The sequence below is a fragment of the Notolepis coatsorum genome (assembly GCF_963971535.1).
Source record: "Notolepis coatsorum genome assembly, chromosome: 6".
Classification (NCBI taxonomy): Eukaryota; Metazoa; Chordata; class Actinopteri; order Aulopiformes; family Paralepididae; genus Notolepis; species Notolepis coatsorum.
In genome coordinates this window covers 43,653,304-43,670,422 of record NC_140170.1, presented here as the reverse complement: position 1 = coordinate 43,670,422, position 17,119 = coordinate 43,653,304, and the positions used below count along the sequence as shown (strand labels likewise).

The following is a 17,119-nucleotide window of genomic DNA, read 5'->3' as shown; positions in this document are numbered from 1 at the left end:
ACTTTCACTGAGTTTTTTTTGTTGAAGAAATAGAAGAAGGTCAGATGGGTCCTTTCCCTGAAAATCTGCCATAGAATACATGACACCGAGTTCGGTTTTCAGCCGTGGCAAGTCAAAACGCGGCCCGTAGCTGTCAGTCAGGCTTGTGAAAGCAGTTTCAGGGAACGTTTTCTTATAGATGGTGAACTGCGTGGGATCCAGAAGGGAAAGCAATGAAAGCTTTTCGTGATCTTTAAAACGAGTTGTCATTTGATTTAGAATATTGTCAATAATGCCATCATGCACCTTCTTGTAGTATGTACGTGGATCTCCGCACGCTCTGCGCCCAGGTGGCACACCGGTGGTGTTCACTGTCTCGTCATAGAGTTGATCAAAACGTGGCCTCTGCTCCTCAATGCGAATGCAAAACTCGTCCACCCGCGCCAAACAAAACTGCATATGAGCATCAGCACAGCCTGTAGCAGTATCGTCAAATTCCTCATGGTGGTCAACTATGTACTGGAACACGTCCTTAAGAGCATCTTTCTGTTCAAATACAGTGCAAACCAATCTTGATGTGAAATTCCACCTAGTTGGTGCAACTCGTGGCAGTCGCCTTTGACACATCTGGTCAAGCACTTGCGTACGTTTGGGCGATTTAGTAAAGAACGCGGCCATGGAAGACAGGTGTGAGAGGAAGATTTTGCATTCTTGAATTTTTTTTACACCTTGAGATAAAACTAAATTAAGGACATGTGCATAACAGTGTATGAAAAGCGCATCGGGGACCCTTTCCTTCACTTTGGCTTGGACACCGTTTAGTCCCGAGGCCATAACAGGTGCACCATCGTAACACTGCGCTACAAGTTTATCTGTGCATGCATATTCCTCCAAGAAATTAAGAGCCAGGGTTGCAACCTCTGCTGCTGTTTTGCCCCCCGACACATCCACATATTTAATGAACCTCTCTTTTACGCCACCGTCTGTTACATAACGAAGAACAATCGACAGCTGTGCAGCATTGCTCACATCTGACGTTTCATCCAGCATTAGAGCTACACATGACGCGTTCCTTATTTCTTCTTTAATTTCGTCATTCATCACATCAGCAACAGCACTTATCAAATCGTTCTGTATTTGACTTGAGGTTCCAATAAATACCTTGGAAGTGGTCAGATGGTAGTGCAAAGTTGGATCATATTCTGCTAAAAATGACAAAAGCTCCAGGTAATTCCCCCGGTTCAAAGATGTTCCACTCTCATCATGGCCCCTGAAAGCCATCTCCTCTTTCCCTAGGAAAACCATGCAGTGTATGAGCCGTTTTAAAATCTCCCGATTTTTTTTTACCTTTTTGTTGTGCATCGTTGTTTCTCTCCATCTCTGTTCATCCAGCTGTAAATCAATCCTTGCGTCTCCAAATGTTTTCAGACTAATTGTTGCCTTAAGGTGACTTGCCGAGCCTTCATGCTTTTGTGCAGACTTTGTTAAACAGCTAAGGTTATCAAAGCCTCTAAAGTTCCACGCACCCTTGTCGGTCCCAAACAACAAACATTCCCAGCAGAAAAGCTTCTTCCGTGAAACCGAGCCAGTAATCCAGGGGTACCGTTCCCAATTGCTAGCCTGGAAATGTCGCTCGTAACCGGCCTTTGATGCCTGGCTGATTTCCAGTCCTTCTGGGGTTGGGCGGCCTTTTTTGACAATGTCCATCTTTTCATTGAATGTTCTTCTTGAAAAGGGAACTGTTAATAAATCTGCAACAACATCGACGGTATCATTTGCTGCTGCCATGTTTCAGTTTGTCTCGTGTTGTCTTGCTTGATAGTTCACTAAGGTAGCCAGTTCCGCGTTTGCCGTTTTGCACTCTGATTGGCCGACGCAGCCAGTAATTGTTTGCTACGGTAGACTCTCTAGAATACCTTGTCATCTAAAAGACTACGCCCATTGACTACAGCTCCAAATGTGATTGGCTGATCAAACTGTCACTCCACACCTGGGCTCCTGTTAAGCTGTATTGGGCAGGTCATGCTAGAATACCCGATGGAGGAAAGTCTGCCCAGAGACTTGTGAAAAGAAATCTCCGATTGGCTGTTCTTTTCTCCTGTACAAAAACGCTCTAATGGGCAGTGAATGGGTCGAAAACAACTATGGCGAGTGAAACAGTGCGGGTTTAACAGATTAGCGACACAAACTATTTTAATACATTTGATTAAAAAAAATAAAAAAATAAAAATAAAAAAAGTAATTTTTAAAATTCATATTTTCTTTCTTCTGAGGCTCACAGGGCCTTCTCTGAATACCTTGAAGGCCCTGAGAATTCGCCACTGATTTTGCATATATCGCCAGGATAGATATCACCAACATTGGATGATGCCAGATTCAAAATTTTTGTTTCATTACACAATACACAATGAACTTTTTACAGAAGGGATTGTGGTCTTTTTTATCATCCCATAAATCAGGAAATACTGTCTACAGTCACAATTTTCACCAGGTTTTTTGGTATAAATCTACTATAAATCAGGCTATGAATGATATATCAACAAACTGATCATTACATGATATTCTGTACCCGCAAAAAGCTAAAACTAAAGGCTGGCTGTCACAAAACAGTCACATCTAGAGACCTCAAAACCTACTCTAGCGAGGCCTTTAACCTTGAACTGGAGAGTCTGGACTGGTCAGATGAACTCAATGGTACACTGGTTGAAGAAACTTGGCTTGGCTTCAAAACCAAATTTTCATCAATACTAAACAAAATGGCCCCCCTAAGAACCACCAGGGTAAAAAATCGCGCTGAGCCATGGATGCACACTGAAATACTGACCGCTATGAAAGCCAGAGACAAAAAATGCTCTGAGTTTCGTAAAAGTCAGTCAAAGCTTACCAAAAGCACGAGCAGTGAACTCCAAGACCACGTGACTGAACTCAAACTAGAAAGAAACAGACTAAGAAATGACGTAAACTCCATGATCAAAACTGCAAAAAAAAATTTCATCAATGACAAAACCGAGGAAAACAAAAATAAACCACGTGAACTTTGGAAATTACTCAACAATCAACTAGGCTGCAGTAAAAAACTCAAAACCAGGTTCTCAAACATAAACATAAAGACGGACAACACGCTCATCACAGACAAGCTGGATGTAGCCAATTACTTAAACACTTTCTTCACAAACATAGCCACAACACTGGTAAACAAACTACCCTCCCACTCAGGGCAGTATGGGGTAGAACACATAGTAGCATACTACATGAACCTAGGCGTCCACAAAGACGACTTCAAACTGGAAATAGTAACTACAGATGAGGTACTCAAAAAACTGAGCGCCCTCCAACCAAACAAGGCCACTGGCCATGACAACATCCCCTCCAAATTCCTCAGAGACTCAGCAGCAGCCATCACCCCAGTCATCACACACATAATAAACCTCTCCATAAAACAGGGACACGTCCCCAAGGACTTCAAAATTGCGAGAGTAACACCCCTGCACAAAAAGGGCAGCAAATTAGACCCGGGTAACTACCGCCCTGTTTCTATCCTTACATCCATCTCGAAAGTCATGGAAAAAATAGTATACGAACAGATCGAAAAGTACCTCGCGGAAAAAAATCTAATCTACGAATTCCAATCTGGCTTCAGAACATCCCACTCCACTGACACATGCCTTCTCTACTTGAACGACCACATCAAACAAGAGGTGGACGCGGGCAAATACTGCGGCATGGTCATGCTGGACCTACAAAAGGCCTTCGACACTGTCAATCACACCATTCTGATTGACAAGCTAAAAGCAATTGGTTTTGATAGTTTATCAGTGAGCTGGATACAATCCTACCTGGAGGGGAGGGAACAGATGGTGGAAGTAAACGGTACCCTATCCCCCCCCCCTCACAGTGAGCTGTGGTGTTCCACAAGGAAGCATACTAGGACCGCTACTATTCCTAATTTATGCAAATGACATGTCGTCAGCTTGTGACTGCAACTTGTTCCTGTTTGCGGACGACTCAGCCCTGCTGGTCTCTGACAAGAACAAGTTACAGGTTGAAAAAGCCCTCAGCTCGGAACTAGGCAAAATCTGCATATGGCTCGCCGACAACAAACTATCATTACACATGGGCAAAACAGAGTCCATTCTCTTCGGTTCAAATAACAAACTCAGCAAGACCGACGGCTTCTCGGTTACAGTGGGTGACAATATTATCACAAGGAAAGATGAAATTACCTACCTGGGTTCCATCCTAGAGGCTAATCTTTCCTGTGACAAAATGGCATCCAATGTAATAAAAAAAGTCAACCAACGAACGCGATTCTTGTACCGGATCTCCTCTCTGGTAAACAAGAATACCCTGAAGACTCTAGCAGGAGCACTCATTCAAGGGTACTACGACTATGCTTGCACCTCATGGTACCAAAGCACCTCAAAGGCACTAAAAACAAATTACAAACATCTCAAAACAAGCTAGTCAGACTACTACTTGACCTGACTCCTAGAACCCACCTCACCCCTGCCCACTTTGACAACCTAGGATGGCTTAGAGTAGACGACAGAGTACAGCAACTTGCAATGGGCCTGGTCTACAAGATACACTACGCGACCAAGGTACCCATGTACATGTCAAAATACTTCCCAAAGGTCAGTGAATACCACGATCACAACACCAGAGGGAGCTCCACAAATCATGTAAAACCCAGATTCGGCTCAAACAAGGGACTAAACACGTTTCGCAATTATGCCACATCAATGTGGAACGCCCTGCCTAAAGCTGTAAAGGAATGTGAATCACTACCCACCTTCAAAAACACTCTCAAAAAACACCTACGTGAGACTGCAATTCGAAACTGGCCCCTACAAATGTCCTAACCTAGTTGTACAGTAAATGACCAAGTAAGGCTTTGTCAACATTCCAATGTACAGTGTAAAATGTGTGTATGTCCCCTACCCAACCCCCCCCCCCCCCCACCTCCAATGTACAGCCCTCACCCAACCCACCCAACCCCACCCCACCAACCTCCTCCAATGTACAGTTTCTACGCCAAATGTATATACACTCCTTTTCTGGACACTTTTGTATCACAAACAGTACTGTATTTGCAAATCTGATATGTCATAAATGTATAGATGTAGCAGTACTGTCTATCTGTATGTCATGTATGTCATATATGTTATGATGAATTGAAAATGGGGGACCCTGGTGGAAACAAGACGAAAGTCTTTCTCTGGTCTGCATCCCCTTAACAATTGTATGTATTGAGATGTACTGTACTGTACCCATTCTGCAATCTGTTAATAAACTTTTCAATCAATCAATCAATCTGTATAAAGATGCAGGGTATAGATAGGAAGGAATATGGAAAGTATGGTGTGTGTAGGTGCTAGGGAAATAGGACATTTAATCTCTTGCGTGTAAGAAAAACACATAATTTTTTTTTTGGGAAAACGCCCTCATAGTTCTGTATTGTAATTGTGATCTATGGACACAATCAGATAAAATTAAGTAACATAAACAACAAATGGTGTGTTTTCGATATTTTATTGCCACTAGTTTGAAATAAGACATGAAAAATAAAAAATAAATCTCAAAATCAAACAAGATTATTTGTTTGCCTATTCACCTAGGCTGTCTCGCCTTAAATGTAAAGGCCCCCTGATGTTAGGTGCTTAAATGGGATGTGGTCCCCTCTATCTCCATTTTTAGTCATTCTCACAAATCAATAATATTTTATTGTGCATTTCTTGGGTTGTTTTGATCAAGTACAAGTAAAACTATAGTAAATACAGGTAACTTACAAAATCTAACTTTATTGAACTTTTCATTTAAAATGAAAGGTTGCTTTTTACATCTAGTGGAGTAACTCTAGAAATGGCAACATTTCCGCTACGTTACCTGAACATTTTTCATATTTTCCTTCCTTGGCTCATAAATTCATGTCATGTTAACATTTTGTATAAAAAAAAAGACGATCTTTAAAGATGACTTTGAGCAAAATTACACTGCAATTCGCTTTCAGACAGCACAGTTCCAGATAGCAGCCATATTGCATCACTTGACCTCAATACTGCATGCTGATTTGCTGTGAACGGATACAGTATATCTGGCTCTGTAAAAAAAAAAAAACACAGGTGTTTGACTGTTTCAGCTGTAAAACGTGAACTTGCGATGCATTTTCAATGGACTATGTCTTAACAGTAACTTATGACAGTCAGTACATTTCTTTCAAGGATGGTGTTTATAGACCTATTCGCTATATACAAACATACCGTGTTCGAGCCAATCAGCAATACCAACTGAGTCACGTGAATAAGTTGCCCCCTACCTGTGCGAGCTGCTGCGCTAATACAGTATGATGGGGCTCTATGGAGAAACCATGGCACTCCCCTGACTAAAAGTAGTTTCAAACGAAAACGGCTGGATGTCATTTTGCCAAATCAGCATGGCTGTGAGTGTGAGTCTTTCACGTTTTACATAATAGCTTTGGCATGGATTGATTGTTTAGATCGCTAGCATAACAAATGCAAATATATTGTATATTGTCTGCCCCGTTGTTCTGACCAGGATTACGTTCCTTTTGCCCCCTTGATGCGCACGCACACTAAGTCTGACGTATACAGTTAATCCATTATGTCTTTTTCATTGTCTTTCAATCCACTTTGAGTTGATTTGAAAGTGTTTTGGTAAATGAGGTTGACGTCAACACAATGAAGAAACCTGAACCAATCAGAATCAGGTATCAACAAGCGTCACCCAACCCATGGTCTTAAAGCAACCCTCCTCTCACCTCCAGGTACGTTCCAGGGCCAGTGGATGGGTGGGATGCGTCACGGTTACGGCATGCGCCAGAGTGTCCCCTACGGCATGGCGGCCGTCATCCGGTCGCCGCTCCGCACCTCCATAAACTCCCTCCGCTCCGGTTCGGAGCACAGCAACGGGGCCGCCTTGCTGGACCGGACCGGGTCGGGGGGGCCAGTCGTTCCGGTCGCTCCCGGCGCTCCCGGAGGCGCCGTCCTCACCACCAGCGTCTCCGTGTCCAGTGGTGGCAGCGGCGGTGGCAGCCCTGCGGTGTCCCGCGGCGGCTTTGTGCTGACGGCTCACAGCGAGGCGGAGCTGCTGAAGGGGAAGAGGAAGGGCGGCCTGTTCCGGAGGTCCATCCTGTCGGGGCTCAAGCTGAGGAAGTCGGAGTCCAGGAGCTCGCTGGCCAGCCAGAGGTCCAAGCAGAGCTCCTTCAGGAGCGAGACCGGCATGAGCACCGTGTCCTCCGCTGCCTCCGACATCAACTCCACCATCAGGTGATTTATCTTTGAGGGGAATGGGTTGTCCACCACTGGAGAGGGGAGGGTGGAGAGGGTGGAGAGGGGTGGAGAGGAGAGGAGAGGGGTGGAGAGGAGAGGAGAGGGGTGGAGAGGGGTGGGGAGGAGAGGAGAGGGGTGGAGAGGGGTGGGGAGGGGTGGAGAGGAGAGGAGAGGAGAGGAGAGGGGTGGAGAGGAGAGGAGAGGGGTGGAGAGGGGTGGAGAGGAGAGGAGAGGGGTGGAGAGGGGTGGAGAGGGGTGGAGAGGAGAGGAGAGGGGTGGAGAGGAGAGGGGTGGAGAGGGGTGGAGAGGAGAGGAGAGGAGAGGGGTGGAGAGGGGTGGAGAGGAGAGGAGAGGAGAGGGGTGGAGAGGGGTGGAGAGGGGTGGAGAGGAGAGGAGAGGGGTGGAGAGGGGTGGGGAGGAGAGGAGAGGGGTGGAGAGGGGAGGAGAGGGGTGGAGAGGGGTGGAGAGGAGAGGAGAGGAGAGGAGAGGGGTGGAGAGGGGTGGAGAGGAGAGGAGAGGGGTGGAGAGGGGAGGAGAGGAGAGGAGAGGGGTGGAGAGGGGAGGAGAGGAGAGGAGAGGGGTGGAGAGGGTGGAGAGGGGAGGGTGGAGAGGGTGGAGAGGAGAGGGGTGGAGAGGGGTGGAGAGGAGAGGGGTGGAGAGGGGTGGAGAGGGGTGGAGAGGAGAGGGGTGAAGATGGGTGGGGAGGAGAGGAGAGGAGAGGTGTGGAGAGGAGAGGGGTGGAGAGGAGAGGAGAGGGGTGGAGAGGAGATGGGTGGAGAGGAGAGGAGAGGGGTGGAGAGGAGATGGGTGGAGAGGAGAGGAGAGGAGATGGGTGGAGAGGAGAGGGGTGGAGAGGAGATGGGTGGAGAGGAGAGGAGAGAGGTAAAGAGGGGTGGAGAGGAGAGGGGTGGAGAGGAGAGGAGAGGGTGGAGAGGGGTGGAGAGGAGAGGAGAGGAGAGGAGAGAGGTAGAGAGGAGAGGAGAGGAGAGGGGTGGAGAGGAGAGGAGAGGGGTGGGGAGGAGAGGAGAGGAGAGGAGAGAGGTGGAGAGGAGAGGGGTGGGGAGGAGAGGAGAGGAGAGGAGAGGAGAGGAGAGGAGAGAGGTGGAGAGGAGAGGGGTGGAGAGGAGAGGAGAGAGGTAAAGAGGGGTGGAGAGGAGAGGAGAGGAGAGAGGTGGAGAGGGGTGGAGGGGAGAGGGGTGGAGAGGGGTGGAGAGGAGAGGGGTGGAGATGAGAGGGGTGGAGATGAGAGGGGTGGAGAGGAGAGAGGTGGAGAAGAGAGGAGAGAGGTAAAGAGGGGTGGAGAGGAGAGGGGTGGAGAGGAGAGGGGTGGAGAGGAGAGGAGAGGAGAGGAGAGGAGGAGAGGAGAGGAGAGGAGAGGAGAGGAGAGGAGAGGAGAGGAGAGGAGAGGAGAGAGGTAGTGAGGGGTGGAGAGGGATGGGGAGGTTGAGGAGAGGGGTGAGAGGAGAGGAGAGGAGAGGCGTGGATAGGAGAGGAGAGGAGAGAGGTGGGAGTGTGGTGGGAGAGGGTGAGGGGTGGAGAGGAGGTGGAGAGGAGAGGAGAGGTGGAGAGGAGAGGGGTGGAGAGGAGTGGAGTGGAGAGGGGAGAGGAGAGGGAGTGGGGTGAGAGGAGAGGGGTGGAGAGGAGAGGAGGGGTGGGTGGGAGAGGAGGAGGGTGGTGAGGGAGGGGTGGAGAGGGGGGTGTGGAGAGGGGGTGGTGAGGAGAGGGGTGGAGTGGAGAGGGGGGAGGTGGAGAGGAGGGGTGGAGAGGAGAGGGGGTGGGATGAGAGGGGTGGAGAGGAGAGGGGTGGAGAGGAGAGGGGTGGAGAGAGAGGGGTGGAGAGGAGAGGGGTGTGGGAGGAGAGGTGAGGGGTGGAGAGGAGAGAGGTGGAGAGGTGAGGAGAGGGGAGGAGAGGGAGGGGTGGAGTGGAGAAGGGTGGAGAGGAGAGCGATGGAGAGGAGAGGAGAGGAGAGGAGAGGAGAGGAGAGGAGAGGAGAGGAGAGGAGAGGAGAGGAGAGAGCAGGAGTAGGGGTCATGTGACATAGTTTCAGTATAACCACCACAGCCACAATACTGAGTGACGTAAAGTTTATACGTGACTCCGGCTTCCAGCCAATCAGGGAAGTACGTACAGTATGTCATTGGCCATCGTGGTTGTCAATCACACCTATGTGAGCAGAGCAATATGACGGACAAAAACAATGCAGAACTGTGTCAATAATGTTTCAGTGTTAAAAGTGATTATTTAAAGTGGAGATGAAGCATAGCGATAAATACATATTCATAGCATCACATTAGTATTTAGATAAGCCACAGAAAAAATCACGTTATAAAAATAAGAAAAAACGATTTGTAATGTCCATTTATGTAGCATTTATGAACATGTGCGCCGCCATTTTGTTGCTGATGTCACGGTGTTGGTTTGGTGTATACACTGCTGGTTAGCTGCATAGTAAACATGGACTGTCGGGTCAGTCAAATGTTGCCTACCAAACAACGGGACCGCGGTGGTTCTTTTTGTATTGCTCCTGGCTGTTCAAACTAATTTACCGTGTGAAAGAGAGGCAAGTTGGTTAATTTCCACAAACTACCAGTGAAAAAAACAGTGTTGTTGGCACGTTGGCTCAGGCTGGCTGCACTCAGGCGGCGCGACCAGCCTGTTGGACAGGGAACGAAGATCCCCAGAGAACACTTCATTGCCTCGGATTATGTTGTTGTTGTTGTCCAGAAGACCACTAATAAGCTGAAGCCTGGTGCGGTTCCCTCGGTCTTCGACAGACAGACCGGCAGTTCAGCGTCGGGACCATTTAGCCTGCTGGCTACATAGCTCCACTTCAACCAGCGTCGGGACCATTTAGCCTGCTGGCTACATAGCTCCACTTCTACCAGCTGGGTACCGGCGTTAGCTCCCGGGAACGATGGCTAGCTAGTTAGCACCAGCCGGGAGCGATGGCTAGCTAGTTAGCACCAGCCGGGAGCGATGCACCAGCCGGGAGCGATGGCTAGCTAGTTAGCACCAGCCGGGAGCGATGGCTAGCTAGTTAGCACCAGCCGGGAGCGATGGCTAGCTAGTTAGCACCAGCCGGGAGCGATGGCTAGCTAGTTAGCACCAGCCGGGAGCGATGCACCAGCCGGGAGCGATGGCTAGCTAGTTAGCACCAGCCGGGAGCGATGGCTAGCTAGTTAGCACCAGCCGGGAGCGATGGCTAGCTAGTTAGCACCAGCCGGGAGCGATGCACCAGCCGGGAGCGATGGCTAGCTAGTTAGCACCAGCCGGGAGCGATGGCTAGCTAGTTAGCACCAGCCGGGAGCGATGCACCAGCCGGGAGCGATGGCTAGCTAGTTAGCACCAGCCGGGAGCGATGGCTAGCTAGTTAGCACCAGCCGGGAGCGATGGCTAGCTCCCGGCTGGTGCTAACTAGCTAGCCATCGCTCCCGGCTGGTGCTAACTAGCTAGCCATCGCTCCCGGCTGGTGCTAACTAGCTAGCCATCGCTCCCGGCTGGTGCTAACTAGCTAGCCATCGCTTCCGGGAGCTAACGCCGGTACCCAGCTGGTAGAAGTGGAGCTATGTAGCCAGCAGGCTAAATGGTCCCGACGCTGGTTGAAGTGGAGCTATGTAGCCAGCAGGCTAAATGGTCCCGACGCTGAACTGCCGGTCTGTCTGTCGAAGACCGAGGGAACCGCACCAGGCTTCAGCTTATTAGTGGTCTTCTGGACAAACCTCCCATCCTCTTCAAAGCCCCCCTCAACAACATAATCCGAGGCAATGAAATGTTGCCCGCAGATCTTCGTCCACTGTCCAACAGGTGGATCGCGCCGCTTCAGTGCAGCCAGCCAACCGCCAATAAAAGTGTTTTTTTCACTGGTAATTTGTGGAAATGAACCACCGTTCCTCTCTCTTTCATGCAGTAAAATTCGTTCGAACAGCCGGGAGCAATACAAAAAGCACCACCACGGTCCCGATGTTTGGTAGGCAACATTTTATTTACAGGCTGACCCGACAATCCATGTCCATCCATAGGCATCTAACCAACAGGTGTATACTAGGAGCCAGACCCAACCAGCCCCATGACGTCAGCAACAAAATGGCGGCGCCCATGTTGAAAACAGGGATATTATATTTGATTTTTCAGACAAATAAGCTAGATTTCACATTTTATTATAGGACCCTGTCTTACACAAGGTACACAACAAACAAACTAGGATCACATTGCTCACTGCTTCATCTCCCCTTTAAAGTTAGTATTTGTGTGCTTTTTACCACAGTCACTGCCCTTTTAAAGCACCCACAGCAGTTTTAGGGAGACAAAGCAGGGGAGGCACAGAAGAGAAGGTTCTCATGGGATTTGATCCTTGGCCAGCGGGGGACCGTGGTTCCAGGGGCATGACGGGACCCTATCATTACACCATCTCTGGGCACAGGAGAGGTTGTTCCTCTGAGATGTTGGCGGTATTAATGCTCCACCAACAGGTAATCATGTGCAAGTGAACAGGGTCATTAATGGGAGGGAGGATCTAAAAGAATAAAGAAGGGAAACTCAAACTTGTGACATAATACAAGAGTTTGACTCTTAACTCACAATGTTCCAAGTGCTGTAGATTAGATTAGATAAAAATGTATTGTCATCATACAAGTACAGTACAACCTAAATATATTTGGCATCCAACCAGAGTGCAAATGTAACAGTAAAGTGCAATAGTACTTTACACTGTATTAGTAGAGACACAGCATTATGGTATGTGTCTCTATCTAAGAGAGAGGGGCAGACGGGATGGACGCAGCACAGATGAGATTGGTACGAGTCCGCTGCTATCTCTGATGACAGATCTACTATCTGGCACTCTCAGAAGACGAGAGGACAGAGAAGTGGGAAATATAGTACAGGGAGAATTGAGAGAGGACAGGAGATGAGATGAGAGGAGAGGAGAGGAGGGGGAGAGGAGAGAAGAGGAGATGAGAGGCGAGGAGAGGAAGGGGAGAGGAGAAGAGGAGAGGAGGGGAGAGGAGAGGCAAGGCGATGAGAGGAGAGGAGAGGAGAGGAGAGGAGAGGAGAGGAGAGGAGAGGAGAGGAGAGGAGAGGCGTGGAGAGGAGAGGGGTGGAGAGGAGAGGAGAGGAGAGGAGGGGAGAGGAGAGGAGAGGAGAGGAGAGGAGAGGAGAGGAGAGGAGAGGAGAGGAGAGGAGAGGAGAGGAGAGGAGAGGAGAGGAGAGGAGAGGAGAGGAGAGGAGAGGGGTGGATAGGGGTGGAGAGGAGAGGAGAGGAGAGGAGGGGAGGGGGAGAGGAGAGATGAGGAGATGAGAGGCGAGGAGAGGAAGGGGAGAGGAGAGGAGAGGAGAGGAGAGGTGTGGAGAGGAGAGGGGTGGAGAGGAGAGGAGAGGAGGGGAGAGGAGAGGAGAGGAGAGGAGAGGAGAGGAGAGGAGAGGAGAGGAGAGGAGAGGAGAGGAGAGGAGAGGAGAGGGGTGGATAGGGGTGGAGAGGAGAGGAGAGGAGAGGAGGGGAGGGGGAGAGGAGAGATGAGGAGATGAGAGGCGAGGAGAGGAAGGGGAGAGGAGAGGAGAGGAGAGGAGAGGAGAGGAGAGGAGAGGAGAGGAGAGGAGAGGAGAGGAGAGGAGAGGAGAGGAGAGGAGAGGAGAGGAGAGGAGAGGAGAGGAAGGAAGGAAGGAAGATAAATAAAGTAATGTAGAAAGGAGTGATGGAGATCCCCTCCACACAAAGAAAATTAATAACAATCTGTTTGGTATGGTTTTCCCACCAAACATTTTCAATGAACTACTGATAATGGCTTAGCAGCATCCCTACACCTTTGTCCTCGTTGAGAATGAAAGGATCTATGAAAGGCCCAAACCCTTCACGTCTTCCCCCAAGCCGGTAAACTTTTTCCACCTAAACTCAATTTCACCTAAACATAACACTTACGCAAACTAAGAATTGGCTGAAATCTTTTTTTTGTGCATAGATCACTAGATGTATTAACTCATAATACGATTTTCACATTAGCATTTCACTTTAGCAGTTAGCATTTCCTGGATGACGACCAGCTGGCCAATAGCGACCAGGATAGGTTCCCAGGATTATAATATAATAATAATAATGCAGGACCTCTTTAGAGTGTCTTTATTCGGCATGCAACGACATGGGACATGCAATGGGCGGCACACACACACACATGCATTGTCTTTCTCAGGGTCGCCGATGCGATTGAGCTCTGCGCTTAACCCATCCCGTCGTCCTTCCCCCCAAGGGCAGCCGGGAGCAGACAGGGCGTCGGCGAGGTACCGCGCCCGGGGACCAATCCAAGTGCTCCTGCCTCTTCGTCAGGGACGCGACAGCGTCAGCGATCTGTTGTGCATGTTTTTCCATTGGGTTTCTCTTATCGGGGGGAACCCTTGCGGGCACGGGGAGAACATGCAAACTCCACACAGAATGGCCTGGGAGATACCCCACCTGGGTACCTGGCAATGCGGAAACCTGGTCCCCAAGCGGGAATCGAACCCTGGACCTTCTTGCTGTGAGGTGACAGTGTTAACCACTACACCACCGTGCCGCTTTGTGCCGTGATTAGTTCGTTACACCCCCCCCCCCCCCCCCCCCTTTCCAGTGGAAGAATGTGAAAGGTTCTGCACAAATAACAATCTGTATAGGAGTTAACAGTAGAAAAAACATGTTTTTGAGTGGAGGGGACCTAAGGGAAACTACAGGATTTATAGAAGCTTATCCTATATGTAAGCTTAAATATATATATATACCTCTCTTTGGACATAGGTCCATTGGATTTTTGGAGGCAAAGTAATGCAGGAGAAATCTGATTACATGACTGAGTTCAACGAATGTTACTGAGTATAGTTTGAAGCAGGTCATCAAATAAACGGAACCCATATGGCAAAATGGGTTGGAATCTGGCTCATGACCGTTGGCACATGACCTACACTCCTACCATCTCCGTCTCACATCCCTCCTGTCATTATGGTATAATAAAGACATAAATAAAATGACGACAAGATAATAATCTTCAGAAAGCGAGGAGGAGGAAGATTGTGAGAGGGTTGAGACGCTCAGATGCATATGCACTTAGGACTTCAACTTGTCCAACTACATAGTGACACTTCATACTCAGCTAACCAGTGATCCCAAACATGGACTTTGAAACGGGGAGAAGTAGATGTTGTACTTAGAAAAAGCCTGAATGTAAAATGTATACTATAAAACCATTGGAAAACATTTTACCTTTTCAGCCTCGGAGACGTGGACGCTGAGCTGGCCGCCGGCGACGACGACGTGGACGCCACCGCGACCGAAGTGTACTGCGGGGAGTGGAAGAACGACAAGCGGACGGGCTACGGTTTCAGCCGACGGTCCGACGGGCTGCAGTACGAGGGGGAGTGGCTCAGCAACAAGCGTCACGGCTATGGCTGCACTGCGTTCCCCGATGGCACCAAAGAGGAAGGGAAGTACAAGCAGAACGTCCTGGTGAGTGGAAAGAGGAAGAACCTGATCCCGCTGAGGGCCAGTAAGATCAGGGAGAAGGTGGACCGCGCCGTGGAGGGATCCCAGAAGGCTGCCGACATCTCCCGTCAGAAGGCAGAGATCGCACTGTCCAGGTAGGAATGAATGAATGAATGAATGAATGAATGAATGAATGAATGAATGAATGAATGAATGAATGAATGAATGAAAGTAGTAAGTAAGTAAGTATTTATTTATAAAGCACCTTTCATACATGTCATGCAGCTCAAAGTGCTGTACACAAACATACGCATATGTAAAGCATCACATTAATAAGACAACAGTAATAAAAGTACGGCAATAGGCAAAGCACAGTAAAATAACATTTCAGTAAAGGATCAATACGTAAAATTAAAAACACATAATAATAAAAACATTTCAATAAGATACTCTCTTTCCCTAAGGCATGGTACACTATTTGTAAGCTAGACTGTATAGGTACGTTTTGAATTTTCCTTTAAAAATGTGTATGGAGCTGGCGTTCCTGATGCGTGTTGGTAGCGTGTTCCATAGTTTTGGGGCATAGTTGGCAAATGCCGTACTTCCGATCCTCTTTTTGGTTTCTGGGTGTGTCTAATAAACCTGTAGTGGATGACGGTAGCGTTCTTGAGGGCAGATAACTAACTAGGGAATTTGCTATGTATTTTGGGCCTTGCTCATTAAGAGCTGAATGAATGAATGAATGATCATTGCATTTATACAGCATTTTTCTAGACACTCGAAGCGATTTACAATGTAGGGTTAGGGAAATTGCCTCCTTCACCACCACTGTGTAGCACCCAACCTTGGGCTATGCAGGCTCAATGGCTGCCATACACTGGCAACAGGCACACATCACACTACGACACAATGGCTGAAAGGCTCAGGAGACAGGGATTAATATCAGCCAATTAAGGGGAAGGGATGATTAGGTGGCCTTGAAGTCAGAGACCTGATTGGGAATTTGGCCAGGAATGTCGGGGGAACCCCCTACTCTTTGCGATTGGCGCCATGGGTTCTTTAACGACCGAATTCAGTCAGGACCTCGTTTTAACGTCTCATCTACGTCTCATCACTGGCAGCTGTACGGTGTCCTCCCTATCGCCGTAACAGGGGCATTGTTACTGCCAAGTCCAGAGGACAGAGTGCTCCCTGTTGGACAACAACACCATTTTCTGACAACGGCCATGACCGGGGCTCGAACCGGTGATCATTTGATCACGAGTCCAGAGCTCTAACCATGTAACCACGCTGCCGGGTGACACCTAATACACCTGTGCACCCTTCCACCGACATACATGATGGAGAGGCTCCGGGCTCTGGGCCGGGCTCTGGTTTCTACAGGGAGCGTGAGGAGACACAAGGGACCATTGCACCATCAAGTGGAATATTGTGCCACTCCTAAATAGTGAGTGCATTCACATTGTACATCTCAACATACTGTATTCAATCTTATGAGATGACACGTGTAATTGTGTAAAAGTCATGTCCCGTTTATAATTGGCTTGGATTAGTTCATATATTCCAGATTATTAGAAAACAGAATAGGATGGCCGGGATATGCTGATATTAGCCAGGGTACTGAGGCATGTAAACACATTATCCTGTTGTTTACTGTTGTTGGGTTTAATCTGCATGTAAACCTACTCAATGAGACAAAGAAAGATTTATTTGTTTTGGTGATTAATGTCACATGGTCTAAATACTGTTTCACTGGCATGTACCCCCTGCTGAGACAAACAAACAGGACGTGTTGTGTTAACAAGCTCTAGTTCTGATCTATAGTACAGTACTTACAGTACTATTTTACTTATTATGATCTGAAAAGCAAAATGTGTGTGTGTGTTTGTGTTTGTGTATGTGCGTCTACATAATTGTGTGTGTGTGTGTGTTCAGTAGTGTGCTATCTGGTCAGCTCTGGGTCACGGGGGAAAGAGAGAGTATTACAGCAGCAGTATCTGCTAATAGCTTCACAGCAGCTTAGAGACTCATCTCAGACATTGCTCTCTCTATGTTGCTCTCTTCCTCTCTTTCTCTCTCTCTCTCTCTCTCTCTCTCTCTCTCTCTCTTGCTCCCTTCTCTCTCTGTAACTATCTCCTCTCTCTCTATGTTGCTCTCTTCCTCTCTCTCTGTTCCTCCCTTCTCTCTCTCTCTGTTGCTCCCTTCTCTCTGTAACTCTCTCTCTGTAACTCTCTCTCTCTATGTTGCTCTCTTCCTCTCTCTCTCCATCTATCTCTCTGTTGCTGCCCTCTCTCTGTGTAACTCTATCTCTCTCTGTTGCTCTCTTCCTCTCTCTTTTCCTCTCTCTCTTCCTCCCCCTCTCTCTCTGTTGCTAGATCTCTTCATCTCTCTCACGCTCTCCCCGCCCCC

General features: G+C 48.4%; 1 protein-coding gene across 1 annotated transcript in view; it reads left to right on the top strand.

Annotated features, from left to right (window-relative positions):
• Positions 1-17,119, top strand: part of jph3b (junctophilin 3b) — a gene marked incomplete at its 5' end in the record, with an annotated part of 161,954 nt that overhangs the window by 70,491 nt on the left and 74,344 nt on the right. The window contains 2 exon segments of the mRNA XM_084316125.1: positions 6,764-7,265; positions 14,500-14,865. Coding sequence (XP_084172251.1) covers positions 6,764-7,265; positions 14,500-14,865 — 868 coding nt within the window.